Genomic DNA, 19,554 nt, shown 5'->3' with positions numbered 1-19,554 from the left:
AGGTGACAGGTGCTGGCGAGCTGCGGGGAGCCGGCCTTGAGTGGAGGGGCAGGCGGGGCTGTGTGGGTCCTGCCGTGGCGTGGGGCTCTGAGGAGGAAGGGGAGGGCAGCGTGTGCGGTACTGGGACGGGGTGGGCAGTGTGCGGGCCCCGGCCTCGCGCGGAGCTAGCGCCCTGTGCAGTGAGCACCGCTGGGGTCACGCCTTTGAGGAGATGGGGTGAGTGGTGGCGGGCGGCTGGTGCAGGGAGTGCGTTCAGCCGAAGCAGTGTCAGCTGAGACTCAGGCTCTGGAGGGTGAACTCTTTGGTGGTCTGTCTTCGGTTCTTCGGAGTTGTGCTCACATTTCAGTTCCCAGTGTCTCCTGCCTACGTCTGTTGCGTGGTCCGTATTTGGTGTGGCCACTGTTGGGGTGCCAGTAGCAAACAAGCTCATCAGTATCGTCCTACTTCCTGTTGTCAGAGCAAGGCACACTCGCCTTTGTTTTTCCCCAGTCGAGTGACCAGTTGTCTATCATTGCTGTAGGGTTATTTCTGCTTATGTCAGGCAACATTCCCCCGTCTTTCCTTATGTTTTTACCCATTCTATGTATGCATTTTACACCGTTGTATCTAATGAACATCATTGTGCCTCTCTGTGGGATGTGTGGCTGGTCTGTGCCTACATTCACCCAGTTTCTGTGCTTGGTATTACCCTGCTAGATGGTGCAGATGCAAACAGCTCTGTGATGTGATGTGTCACTGCTGTGCCCCTCCTGTCCCATGCCAAGCTCATATCTCAAGTGCCTGTGGCTCTGTGGTGAGCTCTGGATGTTGAGGGAAATAGTACTGCTCTTTCCCTGCTCTCTGGCTGTAGGTTCACACCTCCTCTTTTGTATCAGCTTTAGCAATCCTGTGGTATCTGGGATGTAGAGGAAGTTGGAGAAGGAAGGTTGGTTGAATGGCTTACCCTTGGCAGAAGTTGGAGTTCCTGTTCTTCCCCCCTTTGCTCCTGCCTCTGCTGCCAGTTTGTCACTGGCTGCTTCTCCCACTGGTTTTTTGGTGACTGTGACGTGTGTTGTTGGATCCTTCAGTGGCTGGGTGCCTTGGCAGAAGAGACTGGATGGCTCTCTGCCAGGTTAGTGAGTTGTGTCAGCATCTCAATGGGTGTGAAACCTACTAAAGCTTATGGGGAGTAGAGCGAGGAAACTGCACTGCCAGAAGCAAGGCTAGGGGAAGGCAGTGGAGAGCGAGACCTTCCTCAGGGCAGCAGGCAACTTTTACATTGGCTTAGCTGTTTCACAAAACTTTGTCCTGAGCTGGACATGCTTGCTAGTGTATATACATTCTGAGACAACTGTATTTAGTGTTGGTTCATCCCATTTGTTCAATGCAGTTGTAGATTGGCATAATTTAACTGTAGAACTATACCAGCAGTTGCATTATTTTAATTACTCATACCTGCTGAAATACTAAATACACTCGAGCAAACAAGGAGTTGTGACTAAAATTTGTGAGCAGAAGTGTGCTGCTGTTTTTTCAAGGTAAGTCATACTAGTTCATTTGAATTCACTTTGTATCATTCTCCTTTTGTCCCTCTTGATTCCTTTCCTTCAAGGAAAAGAAACTGGAGAATACCCTTTGTTAGGGTCTTCCACTACCTCATGGTCTTTTTCCCAGGCTGATACCACTACCTTTGAATAAATTGCGGAAAACCTTATGGTGTAATCACTTGATGCAGCAAAACATCCTTCTAACCTTTAAGTGTTAGGAATGGTTAAAATTGCAAGGCAGAATTCCTGTAGTATTTCTGAAAAAGTTCATATCTTTCATTATTAGTCATTAATACTTGTTGTTATAATTTTTGGTTATTCTTAATGTTCATATAAATTACCCAACCCAAACAATAGAAACCTTCTGAATGAAGGTTACTGCAGTGGTTTTATTGAGGGATGATAGAGACACTAATGTAGAGCAAGGTTGTGACAAAGTCCTATGTTCTTGCAGGGGGTAGTGCGGACATAAAGCAGCTTCTTGCTCTGTGTTCCTTGTAGCAAAGCTGAGCTGCAGCTTTTTCCTGACCTTGCTGAGCAGGAGGGTGTAGCCTCTGTCCTTCCTGTCAGTATACCTGTCAGAGCTGTTAAATAAAACTGTTGGGAGGTATGCAATGAATAGAAATGTCACAGGCTACTTTCTTGTGGTGATAACTGGGAGGACATGGGTGAATCAGAGTTCCTGAGTCATTGAATCCCTGTTTTCATGGGGAACTGTTTAAATCTTTCAAAACATGCTACTACAGACAGCTTCCACCACGTGGCTTTCGTTCTTGCTTATCTATTTCTCATGAAGTTCATATTGCTATTTCTTGGCTTTGAGATTTAATTGGGCCCCAAATCACAGGACCTAAGGTGTGTTTCCTTGCTAAAAGTGCTTGTGAAAGGATGGTGGATTGCAGCTGTTGAGGTGCTGATATGTGATTAGATAATAATGGCTATAAAGGTTCACATCAGAAGTATGATGAGTTATTTCATAACAAGGCATACTGGGTTTTTTTTTCCCTCCAGTAGATGATAGAGAAATCTCTGAATTATAAAACCTGAAGCAATAATGTCTTATTGCATCACTAGATTTGTAAACTTACAACATGCCAAATAAGTTTGTAGTTGGAGACTTGATGTTTAGAAACTGATTTTTAAGGTAATGGGAAAGGCTATGAGTTCAGGCACACTTTTGCAAATGTGTAGTCATGTTTTTTTTCTAAACTTGCTTTGAAAATAATCTTGCCAAAATCACATGCTTTTCTGTCACGATCCCCTCTCCTAAAACATGGCCAGACCAAGGATCTAGTGAGGAAGTGCGTTTGCAGTTCGTGTCAATGACTTCCCATCAAATGAAGAAGTTGGCTGAGGAGGGGCCTTGGAGCAGCCCTTGAACAATAAGAGCTGAGCTGTGCTGGCAAGTTCTGTGTACATAATCACACATTCCTGCAGTAGTTTTTAAATATGCAAATAGCATTGTGAAATAATTCTTTCTCCTTTAAGCATTGAGAGTTTAATGGAACAGGCTTCTACATTGCTGCTTCATTTTCAGTTTTTCTTCTACCTATAGAATGTTTTTTCACAATGACATATCACTGTAGCAACCACATGAATCATTGTAACTAAATTACTAGAAAGGAGGAGCATTTTTAAGTGATGTGGAAATACAGCTGCTCTAAGTAGCAGTTAACAATTTTGATAAATAGCAAATAGTAGAAAAAGCAAAATTCAATTGCTTGTAATCTGCGCAATTGTAGAACTCTCTTCAGAAACATTCAGGCTGATCCAGTCTTTAAAAATGCTTTGATAAAAAGCTCTGTGTTTTTGAGTTAACTTCTTTGTCCTTATCTGTCACTGTTGCCTAAGTTTAAATTTTTTTGCATTTAAATTTCTATTCATTTCCTGAGACCCCAGCTGCAGAACAGATGATGGGTGAATGAGGTAGATCAAAATATAAATGAAACTGTTGTCAATTACCATTCTTAGTGAAGGTATTTTTGGGTAGTTTCTGGGTGTAACTGTGGTTATAGTGTATTCCCTTCCAAGGGACTCATCTGAGGAGTGCTCCATTTTGCCGGAGCTAAAGCACTGCTCTGGGGCAGGCCTGTGTGTGAGGCTGGCTCGTCACTGGAGTTCCCTGCCATGTGCTGGCTGTCTTCTCCTGTGGCTTTGGCCCTGCTCTGTCTGTGTGGGGCCAGCTGAGGTGTACCTCATGGTGTACCAGGGGATGCAGGTTGAAGAAGTCACTTGTGCCACTTTTTGGCTTTCTTTATTTATGATGTATTTTTTCCTCTCTTCTTTTGCACTTTTTCACCAAAAGTTTGTCACTAAGAATCTGTTTCCCAGATAATAGTAAACGTTTTGTCACTTAAACTATGAGTAACATAAGAAAGTGACTTATTTAATCTGTTTGGAGTATGTTGTGTTCAGTAGTCAGAGAAATTATCAAAGGTGCCTAACCCATATGCTTTGGTCTGCTTATTACCTGCTGGAGAAAATGTAGAAATAGGAACATGGGAAGAGGTGTCCCTTCAGTGCTGAGTTCCAGTGGGAAGGGTGCTGGAGGGCAGCTGCTCCCTAACCTGCTGTGAGTGGCAACAAATCCCCGTGTTCAACCTGGGTTTACGGCTCAGTCCACCTGCGTGGATGTGGCTCCACTGAATCCACTGAGGCTGCTCCTGGGGCTGAACTCAGCCACATGGCAAGTGTGAAGAGGAATGGGACCAAGAACTCTGCGTACAAAATCTGTTTTGCTCAGGCTTACCTAGCAGTTTTAGAACAAATTTCCAAAGAAATGTTTGGTCTGGGCTTTCTGCCCTTGGTGTTTGGGACTGAAAAGCAAGTTTGTAACGTACTTGGCAAGGGAGGATGGAAAGTATTGCAGAAGAATAGGAAAAAAGATACAATAAGTCAAAAGAAAAAGCTGCCAAGCATTTCCTTGTGAGTTTGCATTTAGCATATTTCATACTTATGTGGTTGTTAACGTTTATAATTTCCTGTATGAGACTCTAGAAGTGCACTTCTTGTAGCTGAAGTGACGTGGAGGACAGTCTTGGTGGGGTGTCAGTAAGTTACACGTGTACAACATCCCTGTCCATGCTGCTGGGAGTCTGGTGGAGTTAAACTTAGTTAAACTGATTCTAGGTTTCTAACTCTGCACTTTTGTGGAGATTTAAGTGACTGTCCTGTTCTACTCAGACTGTAGTCAATGGATTTATTTTTAAATCTGTAACTGTGCCTTTCAAATGCACATTAAGAAAATGATTGACCTAAAGAAAGGGGGATGTATTTGAGCGTAGTGTGCAATGTTAAAGCATTTTTGAGGGAAACCATTCAAGAATGAAGAAGGTTCACTGAAGATCACTCTCAAATACATCTCTGAAAAAGCTCTCACACTGAAATATCTGAAAAAACTTATCAGTAAGTTGTTAACAATCCTTCCTCATGGAGATTAGAGAACTGTCCTGAAATCAGGATGTCTTCATTTGGTTAGTGCACCTACATTTTTAAAATAACAAAAAGTTGGCTGGCATAGTTATGCATAACAAAGGATAGGGTTATTAATGGTGAATATTTTTCTTTATTGTTTAATTATGATTTATATTGACAAGAACAAGCTAAAAGATCTTAACTATATCTCAAATTGCTAATAGGAACTTAAAATGTTAACTTCCTCAGTTTTGGTCTTTTTACATTTTTATCTGGAAATATTTTTAAAAATCCCACAGTGAGAAGAGAGCTTATAGTGAAAGTAGTGACAAAATCTGCACATCATAACATTGCTGTAGCAAAGCAGCAGGATGGTTGCTGAAGAACTGATGTTAATTAAGCCTGTACAACTGAGCTTTAATGAGTACTTGCAGAATTAGAGGACAGCTTATTTATGTGTGTGTGCAATGGAACTGTAATTATACAAGTCCTTATGGCCTTTCAGGTTTTAAATATAGATTTGAAGAGGTTTGGTTCTTTAGCCTGGAGTGTCTCCTTTATGTTGGCTAAGCACATCTCATGTAATTTTATTAAGAACCAAAGTTATGGAGATGGTAGTTTTATATTTTTTGGAAGGAGAGGAATAGTAATGTTAAAATTTCTGGAAAAGAAGATAAGTAAATAGAATATTCATTGGGAATGTGGCAACTATAAAATAGAAACCTGTGTCTTGGGCTAGATGGACTTTTTGGTGGCTCTGTTTTTTCACTGTGCATATCTGTGAAACTGTTGGCCTCTGAATAGCAAATGTGCTGATTTCAGCAATGTTTGCAGTGTCCTGTGATCTTTTTTCAGGCTTAGCTTCTTGACAACCTTGTACTCAGAACCACATTATTTAGTCAGCATTTTTCCCGTTCTTACTTTGTGCAGTGAACAATATGGCGTAAATTATTGCTAACTTTTAGTAGAGTAAATAATTCTAAAAATTTCCCAAAGCGAACTCTGTTCTTATAACCTGTTTTGGGAGAAAAAAGGAAAGGAAAACATCTAATTTCCATTGGCTACAGAAATTACTGTTTGCAGACAAGAACCCTTTGTCTTAATCTTGATGCAGGCCTTGCTGCCTGAATCAGTTGACTATCTCAAGGTGATGCAAATGCAGAAATGTCATGTTTACATAGGCAGGAAATAGAAGAATAAATTCTGAGTAATTCAGGGTTTGGGGGTTTTTTTTGCCTCTCACTTGTACATGCAAAATTCATTTTAAGAACACATGTGGAAGTTTAAACTGTGAAAATTCATTTGTGATCTATCTCTGAGCAGATATTGCTATTTTGATATTTCTGTGAGTTTAGGTAGTGATTTAGGTACTTTGCCTTTTGCTACTGGCAGATTTGTAACAAAAGTAAGGGCTGAAGTTGCTGTCTGCAATGGAAGACCATGGGGAGGACTTGCAGATTAGTGTTGGACTGTAATGTTATTTTAATACATGCAGGAGTTTTCCATACTCCTGTGTGAGGCAATGTAAATCCTGGTTTTGTTGTCACTCTTTCACATGACTAAAAGATTAGATTATGAACATGAGAAATAGTAGATGATATCATTATGATCATAAACTGGGTAATTTTAAGCAATCCAGTAGACTCAAACATTGTTTTACCTTCCTGATAATCTTTTCAAGAGGATTCATTGTGTATGTGGCAGAATAATGATTGTATGGTTAATGTTTACTTCATGAATATCAGAAGTAGCCAGGCCTCAGACCTAGAGTAAATCAGTTGTTGTTGTGATGCACTGACTGTGTGAAGAGAAATCTAATTTATGGAGTGATCTCATGTATACATTTTCAAACTGACTAGACACTATGATAGACTCAGAAAATAATTTGTTACAAAATAGTTCCTTCAAGTTTCTTTTATGAATGAGAGGAGATTTTGAACAGAGAAGATGCCTGTCAGATGGCTGGTAAACTTACTTGTTTAAGTGGCATACTAGTGGCATGAGTCTGGAAATCAGGATTCCTTTTTGATGTTTTAAGTTATCTATTAGATATTTTAAGACTGCAGTATTCAGGCACAATACCCTTGGATAATTTTTGTAGTTCACATTTCAATATTAATGGGCAGTGAAATAGTTGTATTGTAGTTTTGGATAAGAATCTGACAGTAGGTGCACATGCACAAAGTTTTCATTTCATGAGTTTGTCATCTAAAGGATGATAAACTTCCTTTGTTAAAGGAAGACCTCTTCTTATGGTTTTGTCTTGATAAACATAAAGCAGAGCTAGTGTGAATTTGCATGGTGTGAATTTGAAGTTTCTAAGTTGGATATAATATCAAAAAATTGAAGTAGCCACATGTAGTGAAATGTCTTCTGTCTGCTAAAATTTAAAAAGAACCATATTCTATGCAAGACAATTGCAGATTTCCATCTTTCTGTGTGCCAGATGTTAAGTAGGAACACATGCATATCAAACACACATTTCTGTGTATTTGAAATATTCTAGTCTTCAAGTTTTAGTGATCTTGTCGTTATTGTTAAAAATATGTACAACTTATGTAATGCTGGAGATCACGTAACAGATTTTAGTGTCCTGGTATATAGAATGACATGTTGTAGATGGAAATTTGAATTCAATCCTTTGAAACAAAGAAAAAGTGTGTTGTGTTCAGGGTTCTGACCATGAATGTTTTCCCTTCTGTCTGCCAAAAAAGAGATGTGGAATATGACCTGGGATATGGGGTTTGGGTTTCTGCTCCTGTGGGCTCTACCCAGGGAGGCACAGAGCCTCTTCTGTCCCTGTCCTGTGGTCAGACAGGGATCCCTCTCCTTGACACAGAAGTGGTGGCTGGTGTGAGTCTGTGCTGGAAGTCCTGTCCCAACCTCTGATGCATTCCTAGATTCCAGATCTTCAATGACTCCCTAGCTGCTCAAACCACTGGTCAATGGGCACTAATGAGTGTCTGAATGTTGGTAATTTTTGACAAAAAAAGATGTAGTTTGTGTGAGGTTTGGGAGTTTTTGTTTTGAGTACTTTTTGTAAGTAATCGGACTCAGCATTTGACTGGATTCTTGTGATAAACTTCAATGTAAAAACATGTGGTATTATAACAATGCTATTGGTTCTATAAAACATGCTGTTGTTATTATACTTTTGGTTTAAGATAACCCCAATAAGAACTAATGGATGAAGAAGAAAAGTAATGTAAGTGCAGCAGTGTTGAGCCTTGTGTTCTTAACTGGCACTAGCAAAGGCACCATAAAGACTCACGGGCCAGCTGGAAATGTAGCTTATATCTTTCCCAGACTTCATGTACCATTCATGTAAGTTGGAGCTCCTATCTATAGAAAGTGTTTAGTAAATAATGACCTAGGCCCCTTCCTTAAACAGGAAAAGGAGAATGCATCTCATCTGCTGTGTACCATCCACCCTCTTAAGCCAGATCTTATGTTTAGGCTCCTTACAACTACTGATCTTGATTAAGATTTGATCCCAAGCGGCTCTTGCTTTGTTTTAGCCATATGTGTCAGGATAAGGTGACCTGTGCCCTGCAAATCACATGTGTCTGCTCCGTCATTTCCAAAGGTGCTTTAGCTGACTAATTTGGGTATCTGTGCATAGATACCAGTGTTTGATCAGATAAGGCACACAGCGATAATAGAACGCTTGCATTGGCTTTGCCAGACAGGGCTGCTGTTAAGGATAAAAACTGTTCAAGATGACTGAGGAATCTGATGCTTCATTGAGCATGCAGCTTCTGGCTGAATTTGTGTGTTGCTAAATTGGACTCTCTTTAAAAAGACTACACACATTTACACACCTACTCTGTGGGACTATTCTTCAAAAGAATCTACAGGATTATTCTTCAGAAGAATCTCCACTTTGTGGAGAATGATTTTTAGAAGTATTCATTTAACTTCATTTCTTTTGTCAGGTGTCTGATTTTGAAGAATGTATCTGCCAATTTATTCTATCCTACTTGATTTATCCCAAAAAGAATGATGAAAAATGACAAGAGGAAGCATTGAATGTGCCTACTATTACAAAATATCCACTGGATTGTAAATACCAATCTTGCAAGATTTTGTATGAAAATATTTGTAGTTGACTTGAAATTAAAAACCTTTAACATGTAATAATTAAAGGATAGGTAAGCTGCTGTTTGGTTGAAAAGCAGTTTACCTGCAGTTAGCTTTGATAGATAAATGAAATCTCAGGGTCTTTAAAATCTCTTGATGACTAAAATTAGTGGGAGAAAAGATACTAAATGTACCCAGAGAAGTTCCAGGGCTGTGGGTGTACTGCATGCATTTTGTAGTTTTTATATTATAAAGTTCCAAATGTTTGGGGGTTTTTTTTAATAGTTCATCATCATTTGAAATGGATGAGGAGGAAAGGCAACTGGCCTTTCCAAATTTGACAACAGTAAATTTGAGGAAAACATGAATACACCATGTTTCTCTGTTGTCCTGCTCTAATGCTTATGCACTCTTTTGGTTTGAGATTGAATTTGTTTGACTGGCTGCTTCAGTGCAAAGGCATAAAGGGCAAACAAACTGGTTTTTGCAGTATGTGGGAACTTTAAAACTGCACAATAAAACTCTTAATTTACATGTAAAATGCACTTTAGGTTACTGAGTGTGATATCCACATATGTATATTCACCTAACAGCTAAATTAAAAATTCAGGTTCAGAATTTGTGTATTACAACAAAGCTGCAGCCTTCTCTTTGACTGTCAAATAGAGCATTTGTACTGAAATATTCAACTTCTGAAATGGACAAAAAGGGAAAATACTTGCTGAGGACTCAGTCTTCATAGCAAATCTGAAACTTCCCTCTGGTTTCGGTAAAGAAGATCCACCTGATACTACTAGAATTGTAGACAGCTAATGATCCTCAGCTCTTCTGAAACGTGGTGAGCTCTGGTTACAAAGACTTCGCCAGCTTATGCTGCTTTGTACACAGCAGTGCTCCTCTAACTATGGTATAAGGTTTAAATTAGCAACTAAGGGAGTTACAAAAAGAAAGGGACAGGTATTACCTATTTTTTCCGAAATCAAAGCAAACACAAGATTCATGTTAAGATTATATGATACCCTTTTGTTTAATTGGACAGTACTCAGACCTTTAGTTGCCTGTACTTTGCTTGGGGTTTCCTGTGTTGGTGGTGACGTGCTGCTGTATCAGTTCTGAGCACATTGATCCTGAGAATGCTATACTGGGGCTGTGTAGTGATATTTACTCTTTCTGCATTGGCTGCAGGTGAGGTACATAAGGGGTATCTTCCCAAATCAGGGATTAGTATCTTCACTGTTCTTCAGACTGTTACAGCTTGTATAAGCGAAGTTGATAGGACTCCTTAGTATCTGACTGGTAACTCCAGATCTTGAGGCTAACAGGGTGTATTCGTTAGATGTCCTATCTTGTATCTTTTGCAGTTGGTTGCTTGATGGTTATATTTATGCTTCCACTTCCTGACCTTACTACATACTTGAGTTTTCAAATGTTGAAATCCTTCATTCCATCTACTGCTTCTGTGTTCAAGATCCTGGGTAGTTGCTGAGATTTAAAAGATTAATGCAGCTCTGTGACATTGGCAAATTTTCAGCAGCAAGGCTTCTGTACAACACCATCAGTTCCTTGAGCTTTTTCTGCTGCCCTTTTTTTTTTTTTTTTTTTTTTTTTTTTTTTTTTTTTTTTCTTTGTTGCAAGATCAAGACCTTTGTTGCAAGTCCCTCTTCCTTATCTGGTAGTAGGTCCTCCTAAAAAGCTTTTGACCCAATTTTGGATGGATGTTGGAATCACTAGTCAAGAGTTGTGCAGGACATGTGTTGTGATATGTTGCACTTTTCCCAATTTGCAGTGTAATAAACTTCTTTTCCATGAAGCTTTTTTAATGGTCACCATTATGCCCCCATCTTGTTAACAGCTGTCTTATGATGAACAAAACACTGAAGTTGAAAGATGAAGGAAGTCCTGCTTCTCAGACTTTTTATGGAGGAAACAGGTTGCTGATTTCCTACTTAGGCTTACTGTCAGGCTCTCCTGGGGTAGAAAAGACTTAGGAGAGGAATGTTAGGGGAAACCATTGGGAAAATAGCACTGTTAGGCATTTCTGACAATTTACTGCAAAAGAGGATTGAGAGGAAAAGTTTAAAAATTTAGGTCCAGCAGGTAGCACAGAAATCCTTGTAGTCTGTGTGTGATAGACTGGATCATATAGACTGTTAAATGCTAGTGCAGGTTTAGTGATAACGAGTTTGGCTTCCAGACATGTATGTTAAGGGCAATAGAACTTGTTCCTTTTTGAAGACTGATTTGTGTATAACATTCATTATCTTTGAGCTGTGTGTAGTCTAGCAGTAAAAAACAAATTAAGTGAAGTGTACATCTTTAAGGGATTTGTCCTACTTATTATATCAGACTGTATGAATTATTGAGGAGAAACTAAACCTTGTAGATGCAGTGATACCTACAAGCAGACTTCTGCTTTAATAATTTTATGAATTCAGTAAATACCCTTGCTTTATTTAATTTGATTATTTTCTAAGAGAAGTCTGACTTGAGAGCGGTAGAGGAATGGTCCTTTTAATATTGAGGATTTGATTCCTGTGTCTCCAGGGAAATTTGAAATGCAGATAGTGCTTGCTATGTACCTGGAAACTTGGCTTATTCATCAACATCATAATCTTCTGTTCAGGAAATGTATTTCCATATTTCAATCCCCCCAAGCTCATGGAAAATTTCTAGGATTTCAGGGTGGGGGTTCAACTTTCTGATTAAAAGCCCTACTGTTCTTGTAGGGCACGTAGAAGTTTTTCCAAGCTATTGATAAAATGTTTTGTGGCAATGACTGAAGAATTAATAATGGAGTACTAGCATGAATGAGGAATTTTATCTTAGTGTGTCAGGGAGAGTTCATCATCTGTTCCTCAGTATGGAGGGGCTCTGTGCCAGCAGGGAAAAAACTCTGCAGTGCCAAAACAGGACTTCAATGGTCTCTATGACAGGCTTCAACAGTGTTCTTTCTTCAGACCATATTAATGGTTATGGCACATCCCATAAGTTGTAAAACTCTTCTTATCTCTATCCATGCTGTTATCCAAAGTTATTAGGCCTTATTGTTCCATGTATGCCTTCTTTATCCCTCAATATGTCGTGTTTCTTTTTTAGTCTCTGGTTTCTGATGCCATAACACATGTACCAACTGTATTCTTTCTTGGCAAGCTGGTTAATGTGCCTCTGGACACCTTTGTATATGTCACTATATATGAAGGAAATGAAATGAAGTAGACAGTGATTGGAGGGAACTCTGAGAAGCTGGAGGGTAGGTCTGCTATCCAGCAGGACCTCAGCAAGGTAGGGGAAAGCACAGGTAGAAAGCTCCTTAAGTTTATCCCAGACAAATGTGAAGACTTTCTCTGAAAAGTAACAGCCCTGTGCAGCTGTGCTGGTGGACAGGGACCTTTGCAACCTGGTGACCAGCAAATGGCCCTTGGTGAGCAGTCAAAAGTGGCAGTGTCCAGTGGCATTAGTCACAGTGGTGTGTGTTCCCCTGGCCTGAGGCTGCCCTCAGCAGTCCATCTGTGGCTCTTTCTGAACTCATCTGTGGGCAGTTGCTTTGCATCTGAACGGTGACCCCAAGGTGCAACTGCTGTGGGAGGAAGGGGAGGTGGAGGCAGAGGAAGAGACAAACCAGACCAAGCAGGTGAGCAAGTGTAATATCTTCTGCATTTTACTTTGCCTTTGCATCACACTACAGGTCATAGTCTATCCTCTGATTAATGCCTACTGTCCTTTTTGCTGTCTGTCACGTGATAGGCTCTGACATAGAGGAGGAGACATTAATGTAAATCAGCAGGTTCATATTCTTATCTTGCAATTATGTATCTCATTTCCAGGCTTTCACACTCAGTAGTACCTTTACTTTTTCTAGCTCTCTTGAATGTGTAGTGGATGTTGGCTGAAAGGATGTCATCTCTAGTGGAGTCTAAGTTGTGCATTAAGGAGCTGTTCTGCATAGAATATTTGCAAGTAAGAGGGCTGTGTATTTCTAAGATTTGAGGACAAGACTTTAGAATTAATGCCATTGAAACTGCAGTGGTAAAAATCCATTATTTCCATTTAATGAGTCCAAATATATGAATGCATTCAAAAGTCCCAGAAAGAATAGCAATTGATTTTGTGACTTGTTCATGTTCTTCTGAAAGTATATTCAATAAATTAATCGAAACTTTTCTCTATTAAAAGAAAAAAATGAACACATAAGCACATGCTATTGGAAAATATTTTATTGTTGGGCTTTTATTATTCTGAATATTTTTAATAGTGATGTATTCTTTCTAGAATTAATAATTATTAGTTAGTTGCCCATTGCACCTTTGACCTCTCCAGTTTGTTGTTTTTCAGTATCTGATTTAGAGTGACTACTGATTCCAGCATCCTCATTTTCAGGAACACAGTCTGAAAATGCAGGATAGAATATGATGAATGAATGAGCAAAAGACTAAAGGCAGGGTGTGGCTTCAATGACAGATTTTGTTTGAAGAGGAGCTAAATTTAAAAGCACTGGTGATCACCACTCTTCTGTGAGAAGCAAGCAGGCCCTGCAGACCCCTGTCAGTGGCCGTGGTGTGTGTGGTGTTCTGGTCAGCAGTGTGTAGTGGATTACTCCAGGATAAGTTGTTTCCTTTGTGTCTGCAGCTTCTGGTCTAAGAGTGACCCATTCTTATTTTAGAGGAGAGTTTATCCATCATCATTCTGTTTGGTTCCTGGGATTCTCATAGTACCTTAACCTGGAAGAAAGTCTTTCACTGGTCACTTAAAGGGCGTGCTGTGGTAGATGTCAGAGTTCAATTGTCCTTCACATATGCTGGACTAGGTAACTGGTGACGTTATCCTCATTTAAAAAGGCTGCCAAATCAGCTCTTGAGTTTTCTTCCATTATCTCCTGTATTCCTCCTGTACTGCAGCTGTGCAGGAAGCTGTAGCTACCAAACTGAACTGTGTTTCAGGGGGGTGGTGGAGGAGAGAAGTCAGAGCAGAGGAAAGAAACACATTCCTGAGAGTCCTCATTACAGAGCATGAAGAGTATGGCAGACTGCTCATTTGTAAAAGTTGTCCTCCACCCTTAAGCAGCTGTTCTGGTTTTGTGCGTTGCCATGCAGTATTTGAACGTCTTGGGAAGCCACAGATGTTTGACTCATACACTGGACCTGATTTGATCCTTATTCCTATTGCTGGAGCCTTCTGGCTGAGATCTCTGTGACTCAAACCTTGCTCCCAGCTCCCACTTCACTATGGAGCAACAGTTTTGTTACATGGCAGGTCTGGTACTTGATCCTCAGCTGTTTCACCACCGCTTCCTGTGTTTATAGCTGGACAGTGGGGCTTGGCTGTGGACATGACATTTACTCAGAATTATGACCGTTTTCTGTGGACTTTATGCCTGACACAGATGTTTCAGAGGGAAATGCACATTTGCATTCTATGGCTTTAAAAAGTATTAAATTAAGAAAAACAAGGGTAACATTAACATAGCACAGCTCAGATCAGCTGTTTTTCATGTATAGTTCTATTACTAGCCCAGGATGAAGACATGAAGACAATTTTTGTGACTAGGGGGTACATAATTGGATGTATATAACTCTATTCTGATAGTCTGAGGACATCCTCTCCATGTTTGTGCGATTGTAATCTGGTTTTGGACTAATAGCTGTAAATATGTTTGCATGATAATAACTTCTACTAGATTTTATGTGGTGGAAACAGTAAAGTAATCATTTCTATGCAAAGAAACAAATAATTAAAGTGAGGTTTGGCTGGAACCAACCTACAGCTGTTCTATCCAGATGCAGGGCCCAGATACGCCATCCCTCTATCATATGGCAGTGGTGGGAAATAGCCCAGAGAATCAGCCTGGTGCCTCAGGGACCTGTGGCATTTCAGAGAGCTGCAATGAACTGGCTGGTAGTGGGGTGTATCTCTCCTTTCTCTTATGATACCTCTGTCTGCTTTGCTTTATACTTCTTTTTACTTGATCTTCCCTTCATTGTTTGAGTTTTTTGATGTTCTGCTGGTACTTCTTCCATTTGAGCTTATTGAGGTTTAATTACTGAACAGATGTGCTGTCTTCATTCTGCCTCCTCTAACTGCCTTTATCTCTGTTCATTTTGAATTTTAGACTTTTAGCTCATTAAGTCCTGAGGAGCTAGCACTCTTCACGAGTTAAAGACACAAAAAAATAATACTCTTATCAGATCTTGCTGCAGTTGTGTAAACAAGCTACTTAATCGTGCTTTTATGGTAATGCCAAAGAAACAAATAAAAACTTGTTGCACCGTGGTTATAAACAAACAAATACAAAATTGCAGTCTAAATATTGAGATGCTTTTCCTTCCTTTGGGTTTTGTTGTTTTTTAATTCTCTTTAATGCTTTCCGAAACAAGATTAACTAGAGACTTAAGTGGAAATGAATCAGTTATGAAAGAAAATAAAGAACGTAAAAGAGAAATTGATGTTGCCTGAAATCCTTTATGGTCTGAAGCTAGCGAAGAGGGAGAAGCCAAAATGTAGCTGCAGGGATTGCTTGGATATAAAACCTAGGACATAACTGTGGGAATGCATTGAGGTACAAGAGCTGGAATGCAACTATGTGTAGTGAAATCTGCAAAAACTGGGAATGTCATGCTCAGTGTTCGAGATCTGCAAGCAATTGGCAGCGTTTTTCAGAACTGTTCTTATAAAAAAATTGCTTTTCCTGAACTTGGGGCCTGATCCAGTTTTTTTTTTGTTTTGTTTTGTTTTTTTTTTTTTTTTTGTTTTTTTGTTTTTTTTTTTTTTGTGTGTTCTTGGCTTGTACTCGTGTGAACTAGAATGGAATTAGCAAGAGACAGTAAAGCTGTGGTTGTGTGTAGTCTCTCCTCAGTGGTATAAAATTTGCTTAAGAAATTCCTGCTCCAAATCATTCTTCCCTGTCTATATAGTTTTTTTCCAGGAAGAGCTGGGTTTTTCTGTAGGACTGAAATGTGAAATGTCTGATCCAATTTTCCAAAAAGCATTTCAGAAAACTTTCTATTACTTTTTTCCCCCAAGGCAGGCTACTACTGGTAAATAGTGTGGCTCCATGAACAGTTGTGCTGGAATGACTGAAGGAATGGGCACCCTGTGGTGGCACCAGGGGCTCTCCTTGCCAGAAATGAGTCCATTTGGCTCTCAAGGCAATAGCCTGATGAAGCAGCAATGTTCATGGACTCCGAACAAAGAGTCATCCATCCTCAGTCTCCTGTTTTTTCAGGGAGCAATAAGGAAGGAGTTGTCCAAAGAAACATGAGCTTAGAAGCAAAAAAAAAAAAAAAAAAAAAAAAAAAAAAAAAAAAAAAAGCTGTGCTTTAGCAATGCTCCATGAAAGCAGCTTTTACTGGCAAGTTAAATTTGACTGACTTGGAATATTTGACCAGTGTAGACCAGAGGTAAATGATCTAATCAAATGTACTGTCCAAACTCCCTGCAGGTTAATTGACACATGGCAAGTGCTGAATTTTTTCCTAATCTCATTGCAAGCTTATTCATGAAATAGCTGCCCTATTTGCAGATTTGAGCCAGGAGGTCACCAAAAGAGTTAGAAAATTCCCTCCAACTTTCAGTTTCTTTCCTTTGTTGTTAGCTTCAAACTTACAGACTATTGTCTATACAAGAACAGAAGAAACCTGTTTTGGGGTGACAGATATTAGGATTGATAAAATTTGATCTCAAATCTTTATCAATAGACCACATTTTAGCAGTGAAGTAGTTTTTCTTCTTTGTGCCATCAAATTTCCTGCAATTCTTGAGGTTCTTTAAAATCTGTGCTATTTTATAGCTGAAATTTAAGTAAAACTGTGATGGCAATAACTGAGTTAAATGAATGCGTGTCTGCCCCTTCTCCCCAGACTCAGAGTACTTTTGTGTAAAATTCTAAAGGAAAACCTCTTTTATGTACGCAGGGCAGCTTTAGAAGAGGTAGAAGGAGATGTGACTGAGCTGGAACTGAAACTTGACAAGGTAAGCTTTTAATTCAACAATGTTTGTTCTCAGAAACATCAGAAAGTGTGTTTCAGTTTTGTCTTAAAGCTCACAGCTGGGAAGTGTCCGTGGCCGAGCGAGCCCCCTGCTCTGCACAGGGAGGGGATCCAGGTGGAGCTCACAGCTGGCCTCGGAGGCCACGCTGGAGCGAAGCAGCGCCGGGCAGCTGCGCTCGCTGCGTCCCCGGCCTGCGGCTCCGCTTGTGCAGTTCCCTCCGGGCTGGCCCTCGCTGCCCCCCGACCCAGCCCGGGGAGCTGCTGCGAACTCCTCCAGCTTTCAGTGAGATCAAAGCCGGGCCTCGCTCACTGCTGCCCCGACAGCCTGTTTGGCCACAGCGGCATGCTGTGGGGACATCTGGATACTCCTTGGTTTAGAGGTTTAAAATCCATGCTGTTTGGTAATCTGAGGCACAGCAGCCAGGCATGTGTATATATATCCTTCACTGTTGTGTGCAGGACTTGACTGCTGTTAAATTCATCCTGCGCTTTGTCGTACAAAAATTATACATAGCATCTTTTCAACTCCTTACTATCTGTTTATTGGCTTCCTCACCTTTGGAAACTTTTGTTATTTCTTTGCTATTATTTTGAGAGTGGCTTATTTTTTGTTTTCAGCTGTATAAAGTCTTCTTTCCTTTGCATTTGTGCTAATGTTTAAAATTATTTTTCTGTGTTTTCACATGACAGGCAGATGTCATTAGTTTACCTCCTTAACTGCTTTTCGAATACAACCTTTTTTCCTGCAGCTGTGAATTGGCTACAGAGAGCTGGAGACAAAGATGGTGTCAAGCCTGAAGACTTGTTCTTTACTACTTGTAATAGTATTTCTAGTTTTTAGTAGCTAATAATTTAACAATTTGCTCTTGCAAAACAAATTCAGGATCCTTAATTTTGATTTGGTGTGAATCTTGGTGAAACATTTGGGTATAACACACATTTTTACTGTAGGGATGTTGAATCTGTTTTGGTAGATCAAGCAGTGTATGTATTTAAATGATCTGAAAAATCAAACTTGGAAGTTTGTCTTTTCCAACAGTATGAAAGGATTGTTTTTGGGGAAAAAGAATTCTCATATTCCTTAAATGGCATTATTCAGGGCCTTGTAGTACAATACTAAAGTTGAAAGCCAAGCTTCTTGGGTGAGCTGAAGCAAGTATGGCCTGCGGGTAATAATTTGTCAAGGCTTGGTTGGTAATGTTTTCTGATCAGTTGTTCATACTAAACTTGGTTTTATTGTCTCACAATTTTGACTTAGGGCTAGATTGTCTGCAGTTTTGTGCTCTCTGGGAGAAAGCAAGCCTGGTTCGGGCTTGTGAACTATAAGCAAAGGTGAAGGAAAAAGGTTAATGTTGATAGTGATTTTTTTTTTCTGTCCATTGTTCAAGCAACTTGGACATTCAGAATGTGGAAGATCACTCTTAGCTTTCCATTTTTCCTAAGGATCTGAGTCAACATAAAAATTACTGGATAAGTCAGCATAAAAATTACTGGATAACTAAGGCAGGAAGGATGCTTGGATGGTTTCTTTGCCCCAACATAGGATCAAATGCTTCTGTGTTGCTTTTCATGAAAATTTATTTACCATCCTTGAAAACTCTTTCAGAGATGAAAGTGCAATCTTTTGGTTTTATTCTCAGGTTGGCTTAGGGTGGGGGAACTCAATCCTAATGCGCCCCATCTCAAGAGAGCACCGTGGCAATTGCAGTAACCACTGTCTCTTATGTTAATGGCCCAGTGCATGAATGTTTAAGTGGGAAAACATCCATCACAAGATAATGAGGACCCTCCTATCAGACTGCAGTACCATGAGGCCTGAGGTGCTGACTGGAGCAGTGAGTGCTAGGGATGGAAAGCCATCAGAGATTAGTCTGTGAGTGGAAACATGATTGATTTCACCTCCTGAGATGTAACCATGGCTCTTCAGCTGTGCTTTGTGCACAGTCTTTTGCTTTCCTGTGCCTGTATTCTGAGTGTCTCAGGATGAAACAACTGGTGTGGGTTTCATTTTTGTTTTAGTGGTGTTTTTTCCTCAGAAACAACAATAACCTCATCATTTGCTTGGGTTCTAACCAGTTATATTTTAGTTGTTGTACTTTCTGCCCGTGTAAAACTCTCTCTTGAAATATGTGCAACATGTCAGTTAACAATAAATCAAGTAAAAACTAGTTTTAAAAGTTGATGGAGTGGTAGCTTTCCCAATAGCATATCTATTGACCTAGAGTAGTATTTTTATAGCTGTTACTGTACAGTAAAGCTTTTCATAGAATCTGAGGATGAGAATGTAATTTTTGAAATTTTTATTTTGTAGCCTTAACTAAGCTCAGTGTTTTCATGTTTATATGATGGTGTAAAAACCAAATCAAAATAAGCCTTCTGCTTTCTCTCTCTTTTTATACTCATTTTAGCTGGTGAAGCTTTGCATTGCAATGATTGATACTGGGAAAGCATTTTGTACAGCCAACAAGCAGTTCATGAATGGAATTCGAGACCTTGCACAATATTCCTGTAAAGATCCACTGGTTGAGGTAAGTTCTTTGAGGTGAAAGTAG

General features: G+C 39.8%; 1 protein-coding gene across 5 annotated transcripts in view; it reads left to right on the top strand.

Moving 5' to 3' along the window:
* The window catches only part of ACAP2 (ArfGAP with coiled-coil, ankyrin repeat and PH domains 2), a 63,676-nt gene that overhangs the window by 245 nt on the left and 43,877 nt on the right, over positions 1-19,554 (top strand). For all 5 annotated transcript variants that reach the window (XM_068200755.1, XM_068200751.1, XM_068200752.1 and 2 more), the window contains exons 2-3: positions 16,928-16,985; positions 19,411-19,530. In XM_068200755.1, coding sequence (XP_068056856.1) covers positions 16,928-16,985; positions 19,411-19,530 — 178 coding nt within the window. The remainder of the gene's footprint in view (positions 1-16,927; positions 16,986-19,410; positions 19,531-19,554) is intronic.

This window comes from Anomalospiza imberbis, chromosome 10, assembly GCF_031753505.1.
Source record: "Anomalospiza imberbis isolate Cuckoo-Finch-1a 21T00152 chromosome 10, ASM3175350v1, whole genome shotgun sequence".
Lineage (NCBI taxonomy): Eukaryota > Metazoa > Chordata > Aves > Passeriformes > Viduidae > Anomalospiza > Anomalospiza imberbis.
This window is presented reverse-complemented; position numbering and strand designations above follow the sequence as displayed.